Source organism: Salvelinus alpinus, chromosome 36 (genome assembly GCF_045679555.1).
Source record: "Salvelinus alpinus chromosome 36, SLU_Salpinus.1, whole genome shotgun sequence".
NCBI classification, from domain to species: domain Eukaryota; kingdom Metazoa; phylum Chordata; class Actinopteri; order Salmoniformes; family Salmonidae; genus Salvelinus; species Salvelinus alpinus.
Window position 1 is genome coordinate 15,091,180 of NC_092121.1, and position 16,328 is coordinate 15,107,507.

General features: G+C 45.5%; 2 protein-coding genes across 5 annotated transcripts in view; both read left to right on the top strand.

Annotated features, from left to right (window-relative positions):
* LOC139565435 (uncharacterized) overlaps positions 1 to 4,904 on the top strand; it is a 31,982-nt gene extending 27,078 nt beyond the window's left edge. For all 4 annotated transcript variants that reach the window (XM_071385777.1, XM_071385778.1, XM_071385779.1 and 1 more), the window contains one exon: positions 156 to 4,904. In XM_071385777.1, coding sequence (XP_071241878.1) covers positions 156 to 3,904 — 3,749 coding nt within the window. In that variant the 3' untranslated portion in view covers positions 3,905 to 4,904. The remainder of the gene's footprint in view (positions 1 to 155) is intronic.
* A 7,680-nt stretch (positions 4,905 to 12,584) lies between these two features.
* The window catches only part of LOC139565534 (serine/threonine-protein kinase N1-like), a 45,163-nt gene continuing 41,419 nt past the window's right edge, over positions 12,585 to 16,328 (top strand). The window contains exon 1 of the mRNA XM_071385963.1: positions 12,585 to 13,391. Within this exon, the coding sequence (XP_071242064.1) occupies positions 13,368 to 13,391 (24 nt within the window). The 5' untranslated portion in view covers positions 12,585 to 13,367. The remainder of the gene's footprint in view (positions 13,392 to 16,328) is intronic.

The window sequence follows — 16,328 nt, forward strand, 5'->3', positions numbered from 1 at the left end:
TCTCCAAAGGTTTTAACTTTTTATTACTAGCATTACATTGTTACATTTTTCAAAATATATCTTTATTGGATAATTTGTTCATCATAATTAAGTTTCCATCCAACCCCTGTCCTTTTCCTCTTCACAAACATCTACTTGTTATACTCTTCCTCTAGATGTTACCAAATCAGCCACCAAGAAGCCTGCAGCGGCTCCTCTAACTCGCACCTCACCAGCCAAGACCACCAAACCTGAGACTCCCAAATCAGCCTCCGCATCCAAGCCAGACTCCACCCCCAAGAAGCCGGCTGCCAGCAGCAAGGCCGCAGACACCAAGAAGACGCCAAGCAGGCCCACGCCTTCAAAGGATGTCAGTGCTGGCCCCAAGACCCCTAGTACCAAGCCAGCAGGGAAGGCTTCCACCCCTAAGAAGACTGTGGGCAGCAACACGCCCATGGCAGTGAAGCGTGGCCCCAAGCCCATGACGGCGGCAGAGCCCGCGACTAAAGCGGGTGAGACCAAGGACGCCGCTGTTGCTGCCGCCATAGCTGCAGCTGCCTTGGCTGCTGTGGTCTCTGTGGCAACCTCGGAAGAAGCAGTGGTGGCTGCAGTCCCAGAGGAGAAGGAGACTGTGCCCCCTCAGGCCAGCCAGCCAGAGGAGGCCCCAATCGCTCAGCTGGAACTGGTCCCCCTGGAAGAGCCAGCAGACACAGTGTCTCCCCTGGGCACCACAGTCATGTCCCCTCCATGCTCCCCCACTGGGCCCATGTCCCCGGTCAGGGAGCCCCAGAATGCCTCTGCTCTGCTGGACATGCACGTCCAGCCAGAACCCAGGTCCCAGAACCAGTCTGCCATGGCTCCACAGAGTCCAGTCCAGGAGGAGGGGATATTGCAGCCAGACCCCAGGTCCCAGAATCAGTCTGCCATGGCTCCACAGAGCCCAGTCCAGGAGGAGGTGATATTCCAGCCAGACCCCTGGGCCCAGAACCAGTCTGCCATGGCGCCACAGAGCCCAGTCCAGGAGGAGGTGATATTCCAGCCAGACCCCTGGGCCCAGAACCAGTCTGCCATGGCTCCACAGAGTCCAGTCCAGGAAGAGGTGAAGATCCAGCCAGATGAGCAGCAGGAGGACCTCCTCATGCCTGCCTCTTCAGCCCCTCCTGCATTCAGCATGTCTCAGCCCATGGATGAGTTGACCTCAGAGGTCCTGGTCTCTCCCTCTCAGGAACAGGAAGAGGCAGTGGAGAAGGCAGATGAGGAGATCAACGAAGATGACGATGAGGAGGAAGAGGAGAGGACAGTGGGCAAGCCGACATTACTGTTTGACATGAGTAGCTCTCAACCCTCAGAAGAGACCAAGCCTGTAGGCTTCGGTGGTGCCACCGGTTGGCATGGGGATGACGTCTTGTCAGGGATGGACTCTGAGGATATGAGCAGCCGCCTGCAGGGGCCGTCAGAGATTAGCAGCACCCAGCATACGGGCCTGCTGCAAGGTACCCAGAGCTCCGACGCCCTGGTAGACTCCAGCCTCAAGGGCTCCGAGGGAGAAGGCTCCCCCGATGTGGAGACCCTGCTCAACGAGGAGGATGATGAGGAGTATAGGAAGGTGGGCAAGCCGACATCACTGTTTGACATGGGTAGCTCTCAGCCCTCAGAGGAGGCCAAGCCTGCAGGCTTCAGTGGTTCCACCGGTTGGCATGGGGATGACCTTTTGTCAGGGATGGACTCTGAGGATGTGAGCAGCCGCCTGCAGGGGTCGTCAGAGATTAGCAGCACCCAGCATACGGGCCTGCTGCAGGGTACCCAGAGCTCCGACGCCCTGGTAGATTCCAGCCTCAAGGGCTCCGAGGGAGAAGGGGCCTTCATGGGCTCCCCCAATGTGGAGACCCTGTCCGACGATGAGGAGGAAGATGAAGAGGAATATGAGGATAGGAAAGTGTGCAAGCCGACATCACTGTTTGACATGAGTAGCTCTCAGCTCTCTGTGGAGGACAAGCCTGCATGCTTTAGTGGTTCCACCGGTTGGCATGGGGATGACCTTTTGTCAGGGATGGACTCTGAGGATGTGAGCAGCCGCCTGCAGGGGTCGTCAGAGATTAGCAGCACCCAGCATACGGGCCTGCTGCAGGGTACCCAGAGCTCCGACGCCCTGGTAGATTCCAGCCTCAAGGGCTCCGAGGGAGAAGGGGCCTTCATGGGCTCCCCCAATGTGGAGACCCTGTCCGACGATGAGGAGGAAGATGAAGAGGAATATGAGGATAGGAAAGTGTGCAAGCCGACATCACTGTTTGACATGAGTAGCTCTCAGCTCTCTGTGGAGGACAAGCCTGCAGGCTTTAGTGGTTCCACCGGTTGGCATGGGGATGACCTTTTGTCAGGGATGGACTCTGAGGATGTGAGCAGCCGCCTGCAGGGGTCGTCAGAGATTAGCAGCACCCAGCATACGGGCCTGCTGCAGGGTACCCAGAGCTCCGACGCCCTGGTAGATTCCAGCCTCAAGGGCTCCGAGGGAGAAGGGGCCTTCATGGGCTCCCCCAATGTGGAGACCCTGCTCAACGAGGAGGAGCGAGTTGATGTTAATATGGATGTGAGCTCAGAGCGGGCAGTGGACCACCGGATGGTGTGTCAGCAAGAGGATGAGGAGGATGATGATGATGTGGAGATGCCCAGCGAAGGGGTGACGGAGAGTGGACTGGAGAGCTGTGGGAATGCAGATGAGGATGACTACACAGAGGAGAACCGCTTGGATAACCTCAACCGTTCGCCCATCCCACCTTCCTCAGCCTGGGGTCAGACAAACCCCTTCACTGACCCCTGGGCCCAGCCCCACCTCTCCTCCCCCCACACCGCCTCCAGCCCCCTGTCTGACCACGGGGCTGCCGACCCTGAGACGCCCACCCAGTCCTCTGCCCAGGCCTGGTTGGATCTCAGCGCCCCCTCTCTGACGCTCCATTCAGAGCAGCCCTCAGAGCCCCAGTCTGCCCCTGAGGAGATGGAGAACTCCTCCCCAGCCCCCCCAGGGCCCCCTGCTGTGGGCATGTCTCAGTCCAGCACCCTGAGTGGCACGGCCCTGGCCATCCATAGCAGCAGTGAAACCAGCACTCCCGAGGAGCTCCGTGACTATGACAGCAGCTCCGGGGTGGAGTCACGCTCTGACAAGCAGCAGACCCCTGTGCCATCCAATGTGCAGCCTGACCTGGAGCAGGACTTGGGCATCCATGACGAGGAGGCTGAGACGCTCCCTGCTGACGAGGTCCTGGGAGCAGGCCCTCCTACTGCCCCCGCCTCTGCCCCCTCCTCCCCCTCCACCTCGGGAGACGAGGCCAGCGACACGGAGGGTGAGATGCAGATCAATGACCCAGATGTCCCCGTCACCATGGATGACAGTGCTGAGTTCGACAGCCCACCGTCCGCCCGTATCCTGCCTGCCCTGGAAGAGGATGAGGAGGTGGTGGAGGCGCCGGCCGGAGAAGGAGAGGAGGACGGGGGTGGCGGCACACCCCAGTCTGCCAACTCAGTGGCGTCTTACGGCTTCGACTGCACCATGTCCAACTCCAACGCCCACTCCACTGCCGAGAGCTGCGGTAAGAGCCCCGGCATCTTCTCCCTGGAGAACGAGGACCAGTTGCCCGAGGAGGCCAAGGACCCCTCCCTCATCAAGGAGCTGACCCTGCCAGCAGCGGCCGCCCAGTCAGAGGAGCTGCTGGGAGGCCCTGTAGACCTGCTGCCCCTGGGCCAGCCTGGGGACCAGCACCACTACATGCTGGGGGGGAAGATGGATGCTGACGACCTGGAGGAGGCCAACACCCTGGAGGACTCCCTCCGCCTGGGGCCCCAGCATGCCGGGCAGGCCAGCGAGGGCCAGCCACCCTACTACTCTGCTATATGCGATAAGACTGATAGCTTTCTGGCAGGTAACGTATAAGTCCCTACCCCTGGAATGCACCTTCTCCCTCGCACCCCTCCCCCCTTGTTGTTCTTAGTTTTTCTCTCGAGGTCGGTTAGATGGTTTAGAAAAACAAGCAAATGATGGTAGGAAACAAAATAAAGCAAGGGGAACGAAAAAGACTGTAGATCAGTGAAGCCTCCCTCTTTCATACTACTATTATGGTTATGACTGTATGGCACTACTTTATGTACACTAGCTACCATTTTCTATTAGAATGTTCTTTTTAAGTAACACTGCGTACTCCATAACCCCTGAGGGGGCATTGACTGACTGGTCCGTTGGGACAAAGCTCTTAAAAGAGAAGGAGTAAAATGAGAATGGACTCTACCTTCATGTGTATTTATCCTACTGTTTTTACCAAACAAATGTCAATTTTTTTTTTCTACTTTTGTTGGAACCCGGTCCTGCCTCCCCTATGTTACACGTGCCATTTTATCCTGCACCATAGAGATAGTCCTACTCTCTCTTTTTACAAGTTTGTCTTCTTGTTTTCAACACTATTTTAGTATTGAGTAAAGACTAGATATTTAACATGGCTTTCCTCCCCTTACAGTTTTGTTGAGGTCGGTATGAGAGTGTTCAATTTGAAGTTTGTCTAGTTTTAATTTGCGCTACAGGAAGTTTGCCTCTCCCTGCATAGATTATTATGGCAGGTAAAGTTGTCATGTACGGTGTGTTTTGAGGCATCTGTTTTAAGTGGTCATGCTTCATGCCTCTCTTAGTTGATCATTTGTGCTTCAGAACCAACTAACAACTATTTGTGGGGAAAAACGTGCATTCCTCTGCATTTTAGAATGACTCTCACTGAAAATGCTTTTCTCACTGAAACACTTTTAGTGGTATTGGATATTTCAACTTGCATGTACTAACATTGAAATTGTATCTGATTAAACCATTATACAGTAGGGATGTTCATAAATGAATGGTTCACACTAAGTAGGTTTTTCAAAATTCCATTAAACATCATTGCAAGGCACGTTGTTCCTGTTTCTTGTTATTTCACATTAGCGTAGCATGTCTCAATTGTTGTCTAGGTCAGTTTTATGTACTGTATTTAAATGACATCACTGTCCTCACCATGGGAATCACTTCCCACCCGGAAGTGAAGTTTTATCTGTGGAATGGTGTTGATGCGCAATGGAATTTTGGTTAGGAGGCAATCCACCTGGTGTCCCATACCCTGTTTTCCAGCATGTATATGTTTCTCTCTAACCTCCGTGGATTCAACACAGACCAACACCACATTTTGTAAACGTCCTTGGTAGGTGGTACTCCCCAAACAGACACCAGGGAAGACTCCTGCTCCTGGGTCCCTTTACTGTATGTCCTGAAGGTTTTACATCCTCTGCGATGTGAAGCCTGCTCAAACCTGCCTGTATCCTCCCGAATGCTCCACCCAACACACACACAAACATACATACTGGCATTACCCCACACCTACCTGAATGTGTCTTAAGAAGAAGCTGAATTGGATGAGAGATCTGACTCCATCCTGCCTGCTCCTGCTCAACCCAGACAAGGAGAACCCTTGGATCCCTATGTTTGTCGGTACTGAAATCAGAGCTTCCCTTGTTCCTCCTCTCCTTCCTTTCTGCACCATTATGGTTTTCCTATAATAAAAAAATGCCAGATTTGGCATTTTGCCCAGTAGGCCTATCATGAGCATACAGGCGTCTCATGAAGTTGCTTTGGGAACGCTCTGTTGCATGTATAGTACTGTACGTGTCTGTTGGGACACCATGGCTGCCCTTGAGTAAGGCATGGTCAGTGTTGAGGTACACGTTTTTGTAATTAGCCGAGCTTGTCCCAGGGGCATCCTTGTATTGGCTGAGTTGATTTTTGATGTGGGATAGAATGCGTTTCAAAGCAGTCAGGTGTACATATGAAGAAGCTATATGGTTGGTCAAAAACTTTTTCATCAGAGTAGTTTATGATTTAGTTCTTAAGTAAAATGGTTAATCCCTTGTTCCCCATTGTCTTTGCCTAATCCCCGGTTTGTGAGGTCTTGCATGTTAATTCTCATGTTATCAAAATCTAGCCTTTATGTGGGGATATTTCCTTGGGACATTTTTAAATATGTCAATTCATTTTTGCATTAATGGTAGTTAAATGCCAGACCAAAGAGGCAAAGGAGATGAATTGCTCCTAGTCATGTGATCTTTATCCCTTATTATGGCTACATATAGTTCTGAGTTTCAGGCCAGCATCTTGAGGGCAAAGACTTAAAACAAAATTATTACCAACAATGTTGCGCACCACTTTATTACATTGTATGAATGGGTTGCAAATTGATCTAAATTACCTAAACTCTGACGCAATTATGTGAGATTTTAGTTCTGGGTTTCCGAGGTTACAATTACCAGACGAATGTGGGAAAGCGAAAGCGATTACATTTAAGATGTGATTGGCCACTGCTGCTACATCTGTTTAGATAATGTCCCATGTCAGGAACTGTCTGAAATGTCGTATCATATTAAATGTATAGACATGTACTGTAGTAGCTGTTGATGAATCCATGATGTGTCTCCACAATTTAACAATTGTAGTTCAAACTCAACTCAATGTCATCTTCATAACCTTTTTTCCAAATTATTTGAGAGCAAACTCTAGACCTCATTTGACTGTAATACTGCGTCTATATAGTAGATGGGTTATGTAATATGTATTAGATTAGGTCAAAAATGTTAAGTACTCGAATCAGACAGATGTCATGTTAATAATTAGTCATTGCATGTTCCAATAAGATAAGGGATGAGTCCAGGATGCATGCCATTCTCCACTCGTTTTCCACTACTCAGTCACTATTACCCTCGGGGACATTTGAAGCCAGACCACAAAGATTCGAGGTGACGGTTTGATCAGTAAGAATTTGGTATGTCCTCCCACATCACAAATGTATACCCAAAAATAACAGAGTACAACGACTGTTAGGTTTGTTATAATACTTAGATAAGCCAATATATAACAGAATAGTAAACTGGTCAAACTTCATTTATTTGTCCTTTTTCAACTGATCGAGACAGGTTTCTGTTTGTATTTGCTTTATTCCTTTGTGTAAAGACGTCAATCCCTCAGCACTTCCCCCTCATTTTGCTTTACGTCTTCCCTCCACTCCTTTTGATTCTTCTCCTTGAATCCTCTGGCCCTGGATGCTGTCTTACCCCTCCTTTTTGGTGCATGTGTCTCTAACGCACATCCCAAGTTATCTTGACTGTCTAGCAGGAGGGCCCAAGAGTGACGAAGCAGAGACCGAAGAGTCCCACCAGTCACAACAGAAGCAGAGCGAGCCACCCGTGGGGCTACGGGAGGAGGAAAAACAGGATGAGCCAACCATGGGCCTACAGGAAGAGGACCACATACAGCTTCCTCATCTTGTAGTGAATGCCCACTACCTCGCAGAGCAGCAGTGCAACAGGAGACCCACCGACACCACCTCCAGGTCCCTCCAGTCTGCAGCTGTAGCCAACGGTCAGCTGCGCAGGCTGGAGCAGCACCAGAAGCACCTGAGAGAGCAGGAGAGGCAGAAGAGGCGGTGGCTGGAGGAGGAGTGTCTGAGGCAGGAGCAGCAGATGCAGCTGGAAAGGCAGCGTCGGGAGCTCCTCCAGCTCCAACTCCAGCAGCAGCAGCAGGAGCACAGACACCGCCGCCAGGTGCTGCAGTGGCAGCTAGAGCTGGAGCAACAGCTCAAACAACAGCTCAAACAGCAACAGAAACAGCAGCAGTTGAGGAGTCCGTCTGCAGTCATGCTCTCCCCATCCTCCGGGCTCTGCACCATCTATGAGGCCATGGAAACCAGCGAAGAGGAGGACGAGGGTGAGGAAAGGGAGCAGAACAGAGAGAGGGAAACAAGGATGCAGCAGGAGAAGTGGACATCCAAGCAGACCTGGCCAGAGTCACGCCAGCAGGGGCTGCGTCCCATTCCTCCAACGGACCTGGACTGGAGCAAGAAGGTGGACATCGTCCAGCAGCTCATCAACCAAACCCTGCTGCTGTCCGGGGACAGGGGTTGCCCCCCTCTGCTCCTGCTGCCTGTGGGGAGCGGGGGCACTCTGAGCCCCCTGGAGAGCAGCATGTGGCCCAACCTGCTGTCCCCGCTCAGTTCCCCCTCTGCCACTGTCACCTCTGTTAGCAGCTACTCCCCAGACAGCCAGGGCAGCTCCCCCCAGGGAGACTGGACCGTGGTGGAGCTGGAGACACAGCACTGAAAGCCAGGAGAGGAGGACACACCACTCATCACTGTCATATCTATGCACTGCATACTGTATTCACACGACACAAGTTGGCACTGCATCTCCACACTACAAATTCATGACATGGACCAACATAACAGCGAGGTACACCGATTAAACCACACAACCTCACAAAAAGAGCATGCTATACATTCTAACTTGATATCTACATAGAAATCCACATTCACTGTATTGTCAAACTAATCTTCAGAGAATGGTATATATTATTACTCATCCATGGAGAATTAAGAATGGCACATCCCCCATTGGTACTGCATCTAATATACTTTAATAATACACAGGAATACTGTTTTATATATATATATGAGAGAGTGTTTTATCTATGTGTATTGCTTTGAACCAAAAACCTAATTTGATCTACTGTACAGTATGAACCTTATTCTGAGTGATAGTTATGACAGTGCACTTGTTGATTAATTTAAATGTTACAGGTAAGTGGGACTAGATTAGACTTGGTTGTGTTAAATTATCATCAGTTTCAAATCCTCAGAGAATCTGTTTTGTTTGTGGAGAAAATACTGCTGCTAGCTGCGGTCTGGACCAAATGGACTGCTTTGAATTGACACAATCCTTTGTCTGTAGAAAAACACCCTTTTAAGGGGAGCGCAATGTCTCAAAATAATTGGGCTGTCAATCACACAGGAAAAGAGGGAGGGCGAGAAGAACGTCCTTGTTCTGCTCTGCCTTTCACACAGTGGTGGTGAGGGGATTGGTGGAAGCGGGGGGGTCTCACCCTGCATTCCAAAGCTATAACCTCATTTCTTGGGTCGGCCTTTATTCAATGGGTTTCCGAGGTTACAAATGATGTCATGATAGGAGAGAAACAGAAGTCTGAGACAGCGACACTACCACACAGAGAGAGCACAACACTCGGAGCACTGATAAAAATGTAACTAACTGTTCAGAGAATTACATCAACATACATTGCCATTTATTAAATACGCCCCAGGAGAGGGAGTTATTTGCAGTAGTGATGAGGCAATGTTGTGAGATGGGAAACTGGATATGAAGTGTTGGAAGGACTTTAACATGGTACTAAATAAGTGCTGTGTATGACCAATGCCATAATGGCTTAACAGAGGGGGAAACTAGGTTCCTAAAGCCTCAAAATTGAATACATGTAGGCTACATTTGTCAAATGAATATCCTTCATCTATCTCCATGTCAACAGTTGATCTATCATCAAATTGATTTAAACTGTGAGCCACCGGTCTCTGTTTTGGAGTTCTGAATAGTCAGAAGTTTTGATTCCTGCTTGTACTACTTTGGTGTCAGGTCTACTATAGTGTGTCATGTATGTACATCCTATTTGGGAAGGCTGCACAATGGCTGGGTAGGGTTTCAGTCGGGATGTAAAATTTAAAGCAATTTCTATATAATTCTACTGTTATGTGCAATCAGAAATGTATGGTGAATTGTGCAATATTAGACATCAGTTGCACATAATTTAGTTTAGACTTAATGAGAATTGTAGTTTATTTATGCAAATTCGTTCTAATTTTAGCATCTATACAGGTATATGTAGTATCCATAAAAAAATCGCATTAATTATTAAAGGCTATTATACTGTATGTCCTCTTTTAGTTCTGTATGTAAATAGAGGTAGATGAACACTGCCACCTAATGGTTGAGTTAGATTACAGGGGTTACAGTATTTGTTTACAGTAGTCTGTCTTTTATCCATTATCAGTACAGTAGGATATAAAATGTTAGTATTGTGCAAGCACATCTATGAAACTATTTTGACAGGTAGGCTAATATTTTTTAAAGTATATCTGTATGTATCCACATGGTGATATTGTAAATGTATGTGATGCTGTGTATGACAACTTATTGCAGTTTGAATGCAGCATTTGTGAAAATGATATTTATGTAATACATTCAGTTCTTTAAACCGGTGGTGTCCAACTCATTTTGCCCGTGGGCCGCATTCAGTCTTCACCGAGTCCGGAGGGACGCATTATTTATTTTCTTGCAAAAAATAGTCCAGTGTCCATAAATGTTTGAATTTTTCGCTGTCTACCTTTCGTTTAAATTACTGTTATCAAGCTGGACAGAGTGAAGAGCCTATACATGTACATCCATTATCATTTCTACACAGTTTTGATTTGGTTTTAGACTTTTTCAAAAAACTATTTTCCCCCACCCAAAACAAACTCAAACAACCCGTGGGTTGGATTGAATAGGCTCGCTAATGTTGTGTAAACAGCTGTGTCAGGGACAGGGTGAACCCCATGATGCAATCCTGACTCAATCAAACTATGCGTGTGGTTAGATGTGGGTGGTGAGTGTGTTTTTGATGTTGGACAACAGTTCATAAGTACATCCCAAATTATACTATGTGAAGATGAATGCTATGGATACAATGCATTTAATGCACCAATACATTTTAGAAAATAAATATATCAAGTAGCTGTAGTACTGTATTCCTAGTACGACATGTAATGATATACAATAATCTAGTCCAGACAGTAGCTACACCCTACAGGTGTAGGGTCTTAATTTAATCACCCTGTTGCAGGAGAACTTTCCTGCTATGCAGGACATTTAAAACATGTAGTGTATTTGAGGTTTATAAAGACTTCTGAAGTTTGTAATTTCCACTTTGAAATGTCAGATTAGATTTTCCCTTATGATGTGAAATGTCAATTTAATTATAATCCCCACAATTCACATTTCCTGTTGCCGCAGAATTATTTTCTCAAATTAAGATCCTACATCTGTATAGACATGACTGTCCATCATCAAACATTTATAGTTCAAATAATCACCAGAGGCATACTATTAAGTACATTATAGGCCTAATCAGAGTTTGGAAAATCTAATATTATTTTCAAGCTTAGTCATTGACTCTTGATCAATTTTGCTAAAAGGATTTGATTATTAAACTTTTGCTATTAAGGTGGTTTATATTTGAGTAGTGTTTGTAGACTGTGATAGGCCTCCTGTATAGTCATTTACTATTTTAAGATCATGTTTAGGCTTGTGTCTGATGCATGTATCATTGTTAAGTACGTTAATATAACCATTTAGAAATAAAATTACTTTCAACTAGCTCTTCTTTCTATTTTTTGCTATTTTGTAACCAGGTTGGCAATGGCAACAAACACATTGAAATGCTGACAGCATAACCTACTGTGAAAGACTGATGCCATGTAGTCCCTCTTGTCTAGACAGAGGGGTTTCCTCCACTGAAGTAGGCTTTATGTGATCGGTTGCCTCTCACAATGTACCAATGTTCAGGTTTCCTCATACTAGAAGTAACATAGTAAAGGAACACTTAAATTAGGGAAAGGGGGATACCTAGTCAGTTGTACACCTGAATGCCTTCAACTGAAATGTGTCTTCCGTATTTAACCCAATCTCTGAATCAGAGAGGTGCGGGGGGGCTGCCTTAATCGACATCCACGTCTTCAGCACCCGGGGAACAGCCCGGGGAACTGCCTTACTCGGGCAGAACAACAGATTTTGCCATTGTCGGCTCAGGGATTCGATCCAGCAACCTTTTGGTTACTGGCCCAACACTCTAACCACTAGGCTAAAAGTATTATGTTACATTTGGTATGGTTACATAAGAACGAAGGTTACTAAAGGCAACAATAAAAGGAAGGTGGATCGGTGGGTGTATAATGCAAATGTCTAGCAATCCAAAGGTTGCGTATTCAAATCTCATCACAGACAACTGTAGCATTTTAGCAACTTTGCAACTACTTACTACTTTGCAACTACTTTTCCCTTTAACCTAACTCCTAACCTTAACCCCTAGCCTAGCTAATGTTAGCATTTGCCACCTAGCTAACTTTAGTGACAACAAATTGGAACATTCTGTAACATATCATACATATTTCAAATTCGTAACATATCATACGAATGGTAATTCGTAGCATATCATACGAAATGGATGACGGACACCCACACATAAACACATAATGTAACATATCATACCAATTTGAGATTCACCGATTTTCGTTTACTATGTTACGTCTACCCCTGATTCCAGGTTGCAACCTTTCCGAGACGAAATGTCATGTACAGTTTGAGCTACAGTTTGGCCAGCTAACCACTAGGCTTCGCTAGTCTCATTCAGTGATGGCCATAGTCGGACAAAGAGTCGCTTAGCCTAAGCCTACCCTGTACAATATTAAGTCCATACCATTAAGTATTTCTAAATCCGTTTAGTTCCACTACAACAAATGAACAATGGTAAGGTAGGCAGACTCGGCCCATATGAATAACGCGATATCACCAATAAGTCGTTTTTAGATTTGCCAAGTGGTTCGCTCTATGAAATTACTAAAGGCGCGAAATTGTGATTTATCGTCAACAGGTTTATTGCAATTGTAGTGATCACATGACCAATACGACGCGCGCCCCTCACTTGCGCTCAGCTACCCTCACTGGTTAGTTGCCCCCTCGAGCAACGAGCGTCAGACCGTTTTTATACTGTTGATTGACTACCAGGCACGCACAAAAGAGCTCTCAGCAAGGGAGGAGTGGCGTAGGATAGCATTAATTTTCTCACAGTAAGAAAATGTCAGGTCTTTTTTTGTGGTTTATAGATATTTCGCCTGGATTTAAATTGGAAAGGATAAGGTGAGCGGTAGGCTACGTAAGCGGGAGGCTATGTTATGTAGACATAACGGTTTTTGTTCATAAACCGATTATAGGCTTGACGATGCAATGCATGGAAATAATAGCCTAATAATAATGTAGATTTTCGAGAGTGAGTGAACAATTGAATGATGTCCATTTAGTATTATTTATGTAGCTGTCATGTTCTCCAATTACATGGGGTAGAATGCCAGATGAACCAGTCAACGTCAGCCTTCAAACCACACAACATAGTTGAAAGGTGGACACGGTGATACGTAACTTCTTGCTCTTTTGGAACATGGACTAAAGAAGAGAATGATAGGCCTACAATGTTTATTTTGTCGATGCTCTCGCTCACCTGGGCAAAGACAGACGCCCGTTAACTCTCCGTACAGTTCACTGTCGTTTTAAAGTGCTGAGGATATTCGCCAATGTTGGCCTGCTCTTTGACTGCAAATAACTCCAAACGGACAGGAACTGATTTGATGGTGTCGTAGATCACTAAAATGATTTTATAATAAAAATTAATCAGCTACATTGAAGAAGACTTTGTCATCCCACCGCTGTGGTAGCCTGTGTGATACACAAGACACCAGATGGCTAACAACGACTCGATGCAAGTAAGTTTTCCAAGTTAGCATTGGACAGTGGTTTTACTTGATTTAACATATTATGTTAATCTGTGTTTGTCCTATTCGAAGAGATGCGTGCAGGTCATATTTGTAGGCTATTTCTTCTTCTTGGGTTCGTGGTGACGTCTTTGCACGACAGGGACTGATGGTGGACAGGTACCCTACTAGTACATCGGGCCAAAGTACTATGGTGGTTTTAGACAGGTAGTAAGTAGCCCACTATAACCTACTGAGCCTTTAGTCCACACCATCACCTTGAAACTTTAGGTCTGTGTTTTCTGTCCCCCATGTTTGCAATGGTCTAACAGGGCATAATAATGGCAGGTGCTTATTGTGTGTGTTACCAAAGCAGTCTACACCCGCACAAATATGTCAGACAAAAGTAATGACGTATTGATGATGTGTAGACCAACAAATACTGTACACACATATATTTACTTGTTATACCTCACCCACCACATGGAAGAGAAATTACCTGTATGGAGCATTAGAGGGCTATTTCTTGTGGTACATAGTTGTTCCACTCAGGTGAGTTACAGTGGAGGGTGTCAGAGTCAAGGACCTAATTAAACAGGTCATGTTACCATATGCTGCTTACACAGGTGTCATCTCAGTTCAGGAAACTGCATAGGAGGGAATTGTTACAAATTAAAGGCCAGGTTGAACTTAAGCCAGAACCCAACACATTCATATCTGTCTGCTGCAGCCTTGCAGGAAACCCACTGAGTTTGGGTCAGACCAAAGTCAGTGGTCCAGTACAAAGTTCAAATAATAAGATAAATAAAACTACACATTCTATTTTAAGTTAGTGTATTATATGTAATCGACTTTCAGTGTACAGATGTGGTCAAATATACATGTTTACACAGGCAGCCCAATTCTGATATTTTTTTCACTAATTGTTCTTTTGACCAATCACATCAGATCTTTTCATATCAACTCTTTTTCAGACCTGATCTGATTGGTCAAACTACTAATTAATGACCAAAAGATCAGAATTGGGCTGCCTGTGTAGATGCAGCCTTTTTTCTTCTAACATAAGTTGAAATAGAAAAAACTTTGTCTTAAATCTTGTGTATTTGTTTGACTTAGAACTGCACAGAACCAAGAAAAAAAAACAAAGTAAAAAAAAATCCTGAATTAAATCATTCAGAATTCTAATTAATTTGGTTGGAGGCAGTGATTCTCATTTACTGTGTAATTTATTTAACCTTTGGTAAGTTGCAGGTGCCTACAGGGTAAAAATAGCTGTTCAACCAGTTTTGAGAAGAAAAAACTGAACATTCTGCTCCATTGCACTTCATTGTAAAGTGCAAGGGTGCCAATATATTTGACCTCATCTGATACTACAAGGCATTTGTGCCTTTTGAGGGCCTTAAGCAAAATGTTGTTGGGGGCCCCACCTCACGGAAAAAACATTTTAGTGGCCCCCTTTTGACAGTGGAAAGAAAAAAGTTTTAGAGATACTTTCCTGCAATTTCAGAAATGTTGCCATGGGGCGCAGAGAAAATGTTGCAGTTTTAAAGCCTCTTTACATTTTGCCATGAAGAGGAGAGAACATTTGGCAATTTTCTAACAAATTTCATGCAATTCTACTAATTTGCCTTGGGGCGGAGGGAAAAATGTGCAGTTTTGCAGCTAATTTCTTGAAATTCAATTTTTTTTTGCCATAGGGTGGAAGGACATTTTTGCAGTTTTAAAGCTAATATCCTGCAATTCTGCACATTTTCCATGACTTATACCATGTTGATATGACATCTGAGTGAGAGTGCCCTTTGTGCCTGGTCTATAATTTGACCATGATTAATACAACTTTAGATAGCTGGCTAGACATGGGCTAATTGAGTGAGAGAAAAACTGCTGATGCACAACAACATTTCTAAATTGCACCATGTGAATTCTACTATTCTAACTCTCAACAATAAGTTGAGACCCCGACTGAGTTCTTAAAAAAAAAAAATGTTTTTGGTCGCAGCCCCCTATCGGCTGGAGGCCCTAAGCGACCACTTATGTCGCTTATGCCCAGGGCGGGCCGGTGTAACATCATGTAAAGTATGACCTACTGAACACTGGGTCAGCAAGTAGCCTAAGCCTATATCACTAGGTGTCAGTGTCAGGTAAGCATCCGGTATCAAGGACACATGTAGGCTACAGTAAGTTCCTTCCAGTGGTGCCACTGTCAGATTTCTTCCCCCAGGGATTTCCCCCCCGAAACATGAGGTCAATCATTTGTTTTAAATGTACTCAATAAAATGGCCTGTACATAATAATGCTTATGACTATGAAATTGGGGGTGGCCTCTTGACTGACGTAAGTAGGCCTAGTTAGTGTTTCCATGAAAGAGAAGGTTTACTGATTCCTGGAAAGCTAGCACTGTGACTGTGGGCAACACACATCAGAGGAGGGTAACAGGGCCTAAATGTTTGTTGTTCATGTTTTGTATTCTCTTGTTCTACCTCTAGGACTAGGTTCTTCTCTTCTTTTTCAGTTATGTTTTGCTCGTTTTGCAATGAGAGAGATTTGGATGGAAAAGATACATGCATTGACTTTGTGGAAATAATAATAGGCCTTGCAGGACATTCATATATTTTAGGGATCTTTACTACCCTTTCAGCTTATTGAAAAACACCCAGCACACAAGCATTTCAATGGGGTTTAATTTATCCTGCAAACAATCCCCAATTTCTGTTTTTACACTGGTCAAAAATATTAATGCAATATTCAACAATTTCAAAGATTTTACTGAGTTACAGTTCATACAAGGAAATCAGTCAATTGAAAAAAAAATCTATTAGGCCCTAATCTATGGATTTCACATGACTGGCAATACAGATATGCATCTGTTGGTCACAGATACCTTTAAAAAAGTAGGGGCGTGGACCAGAAAACCAGTCAGTATCTGGTGTGACCACCATTTGCCCCATG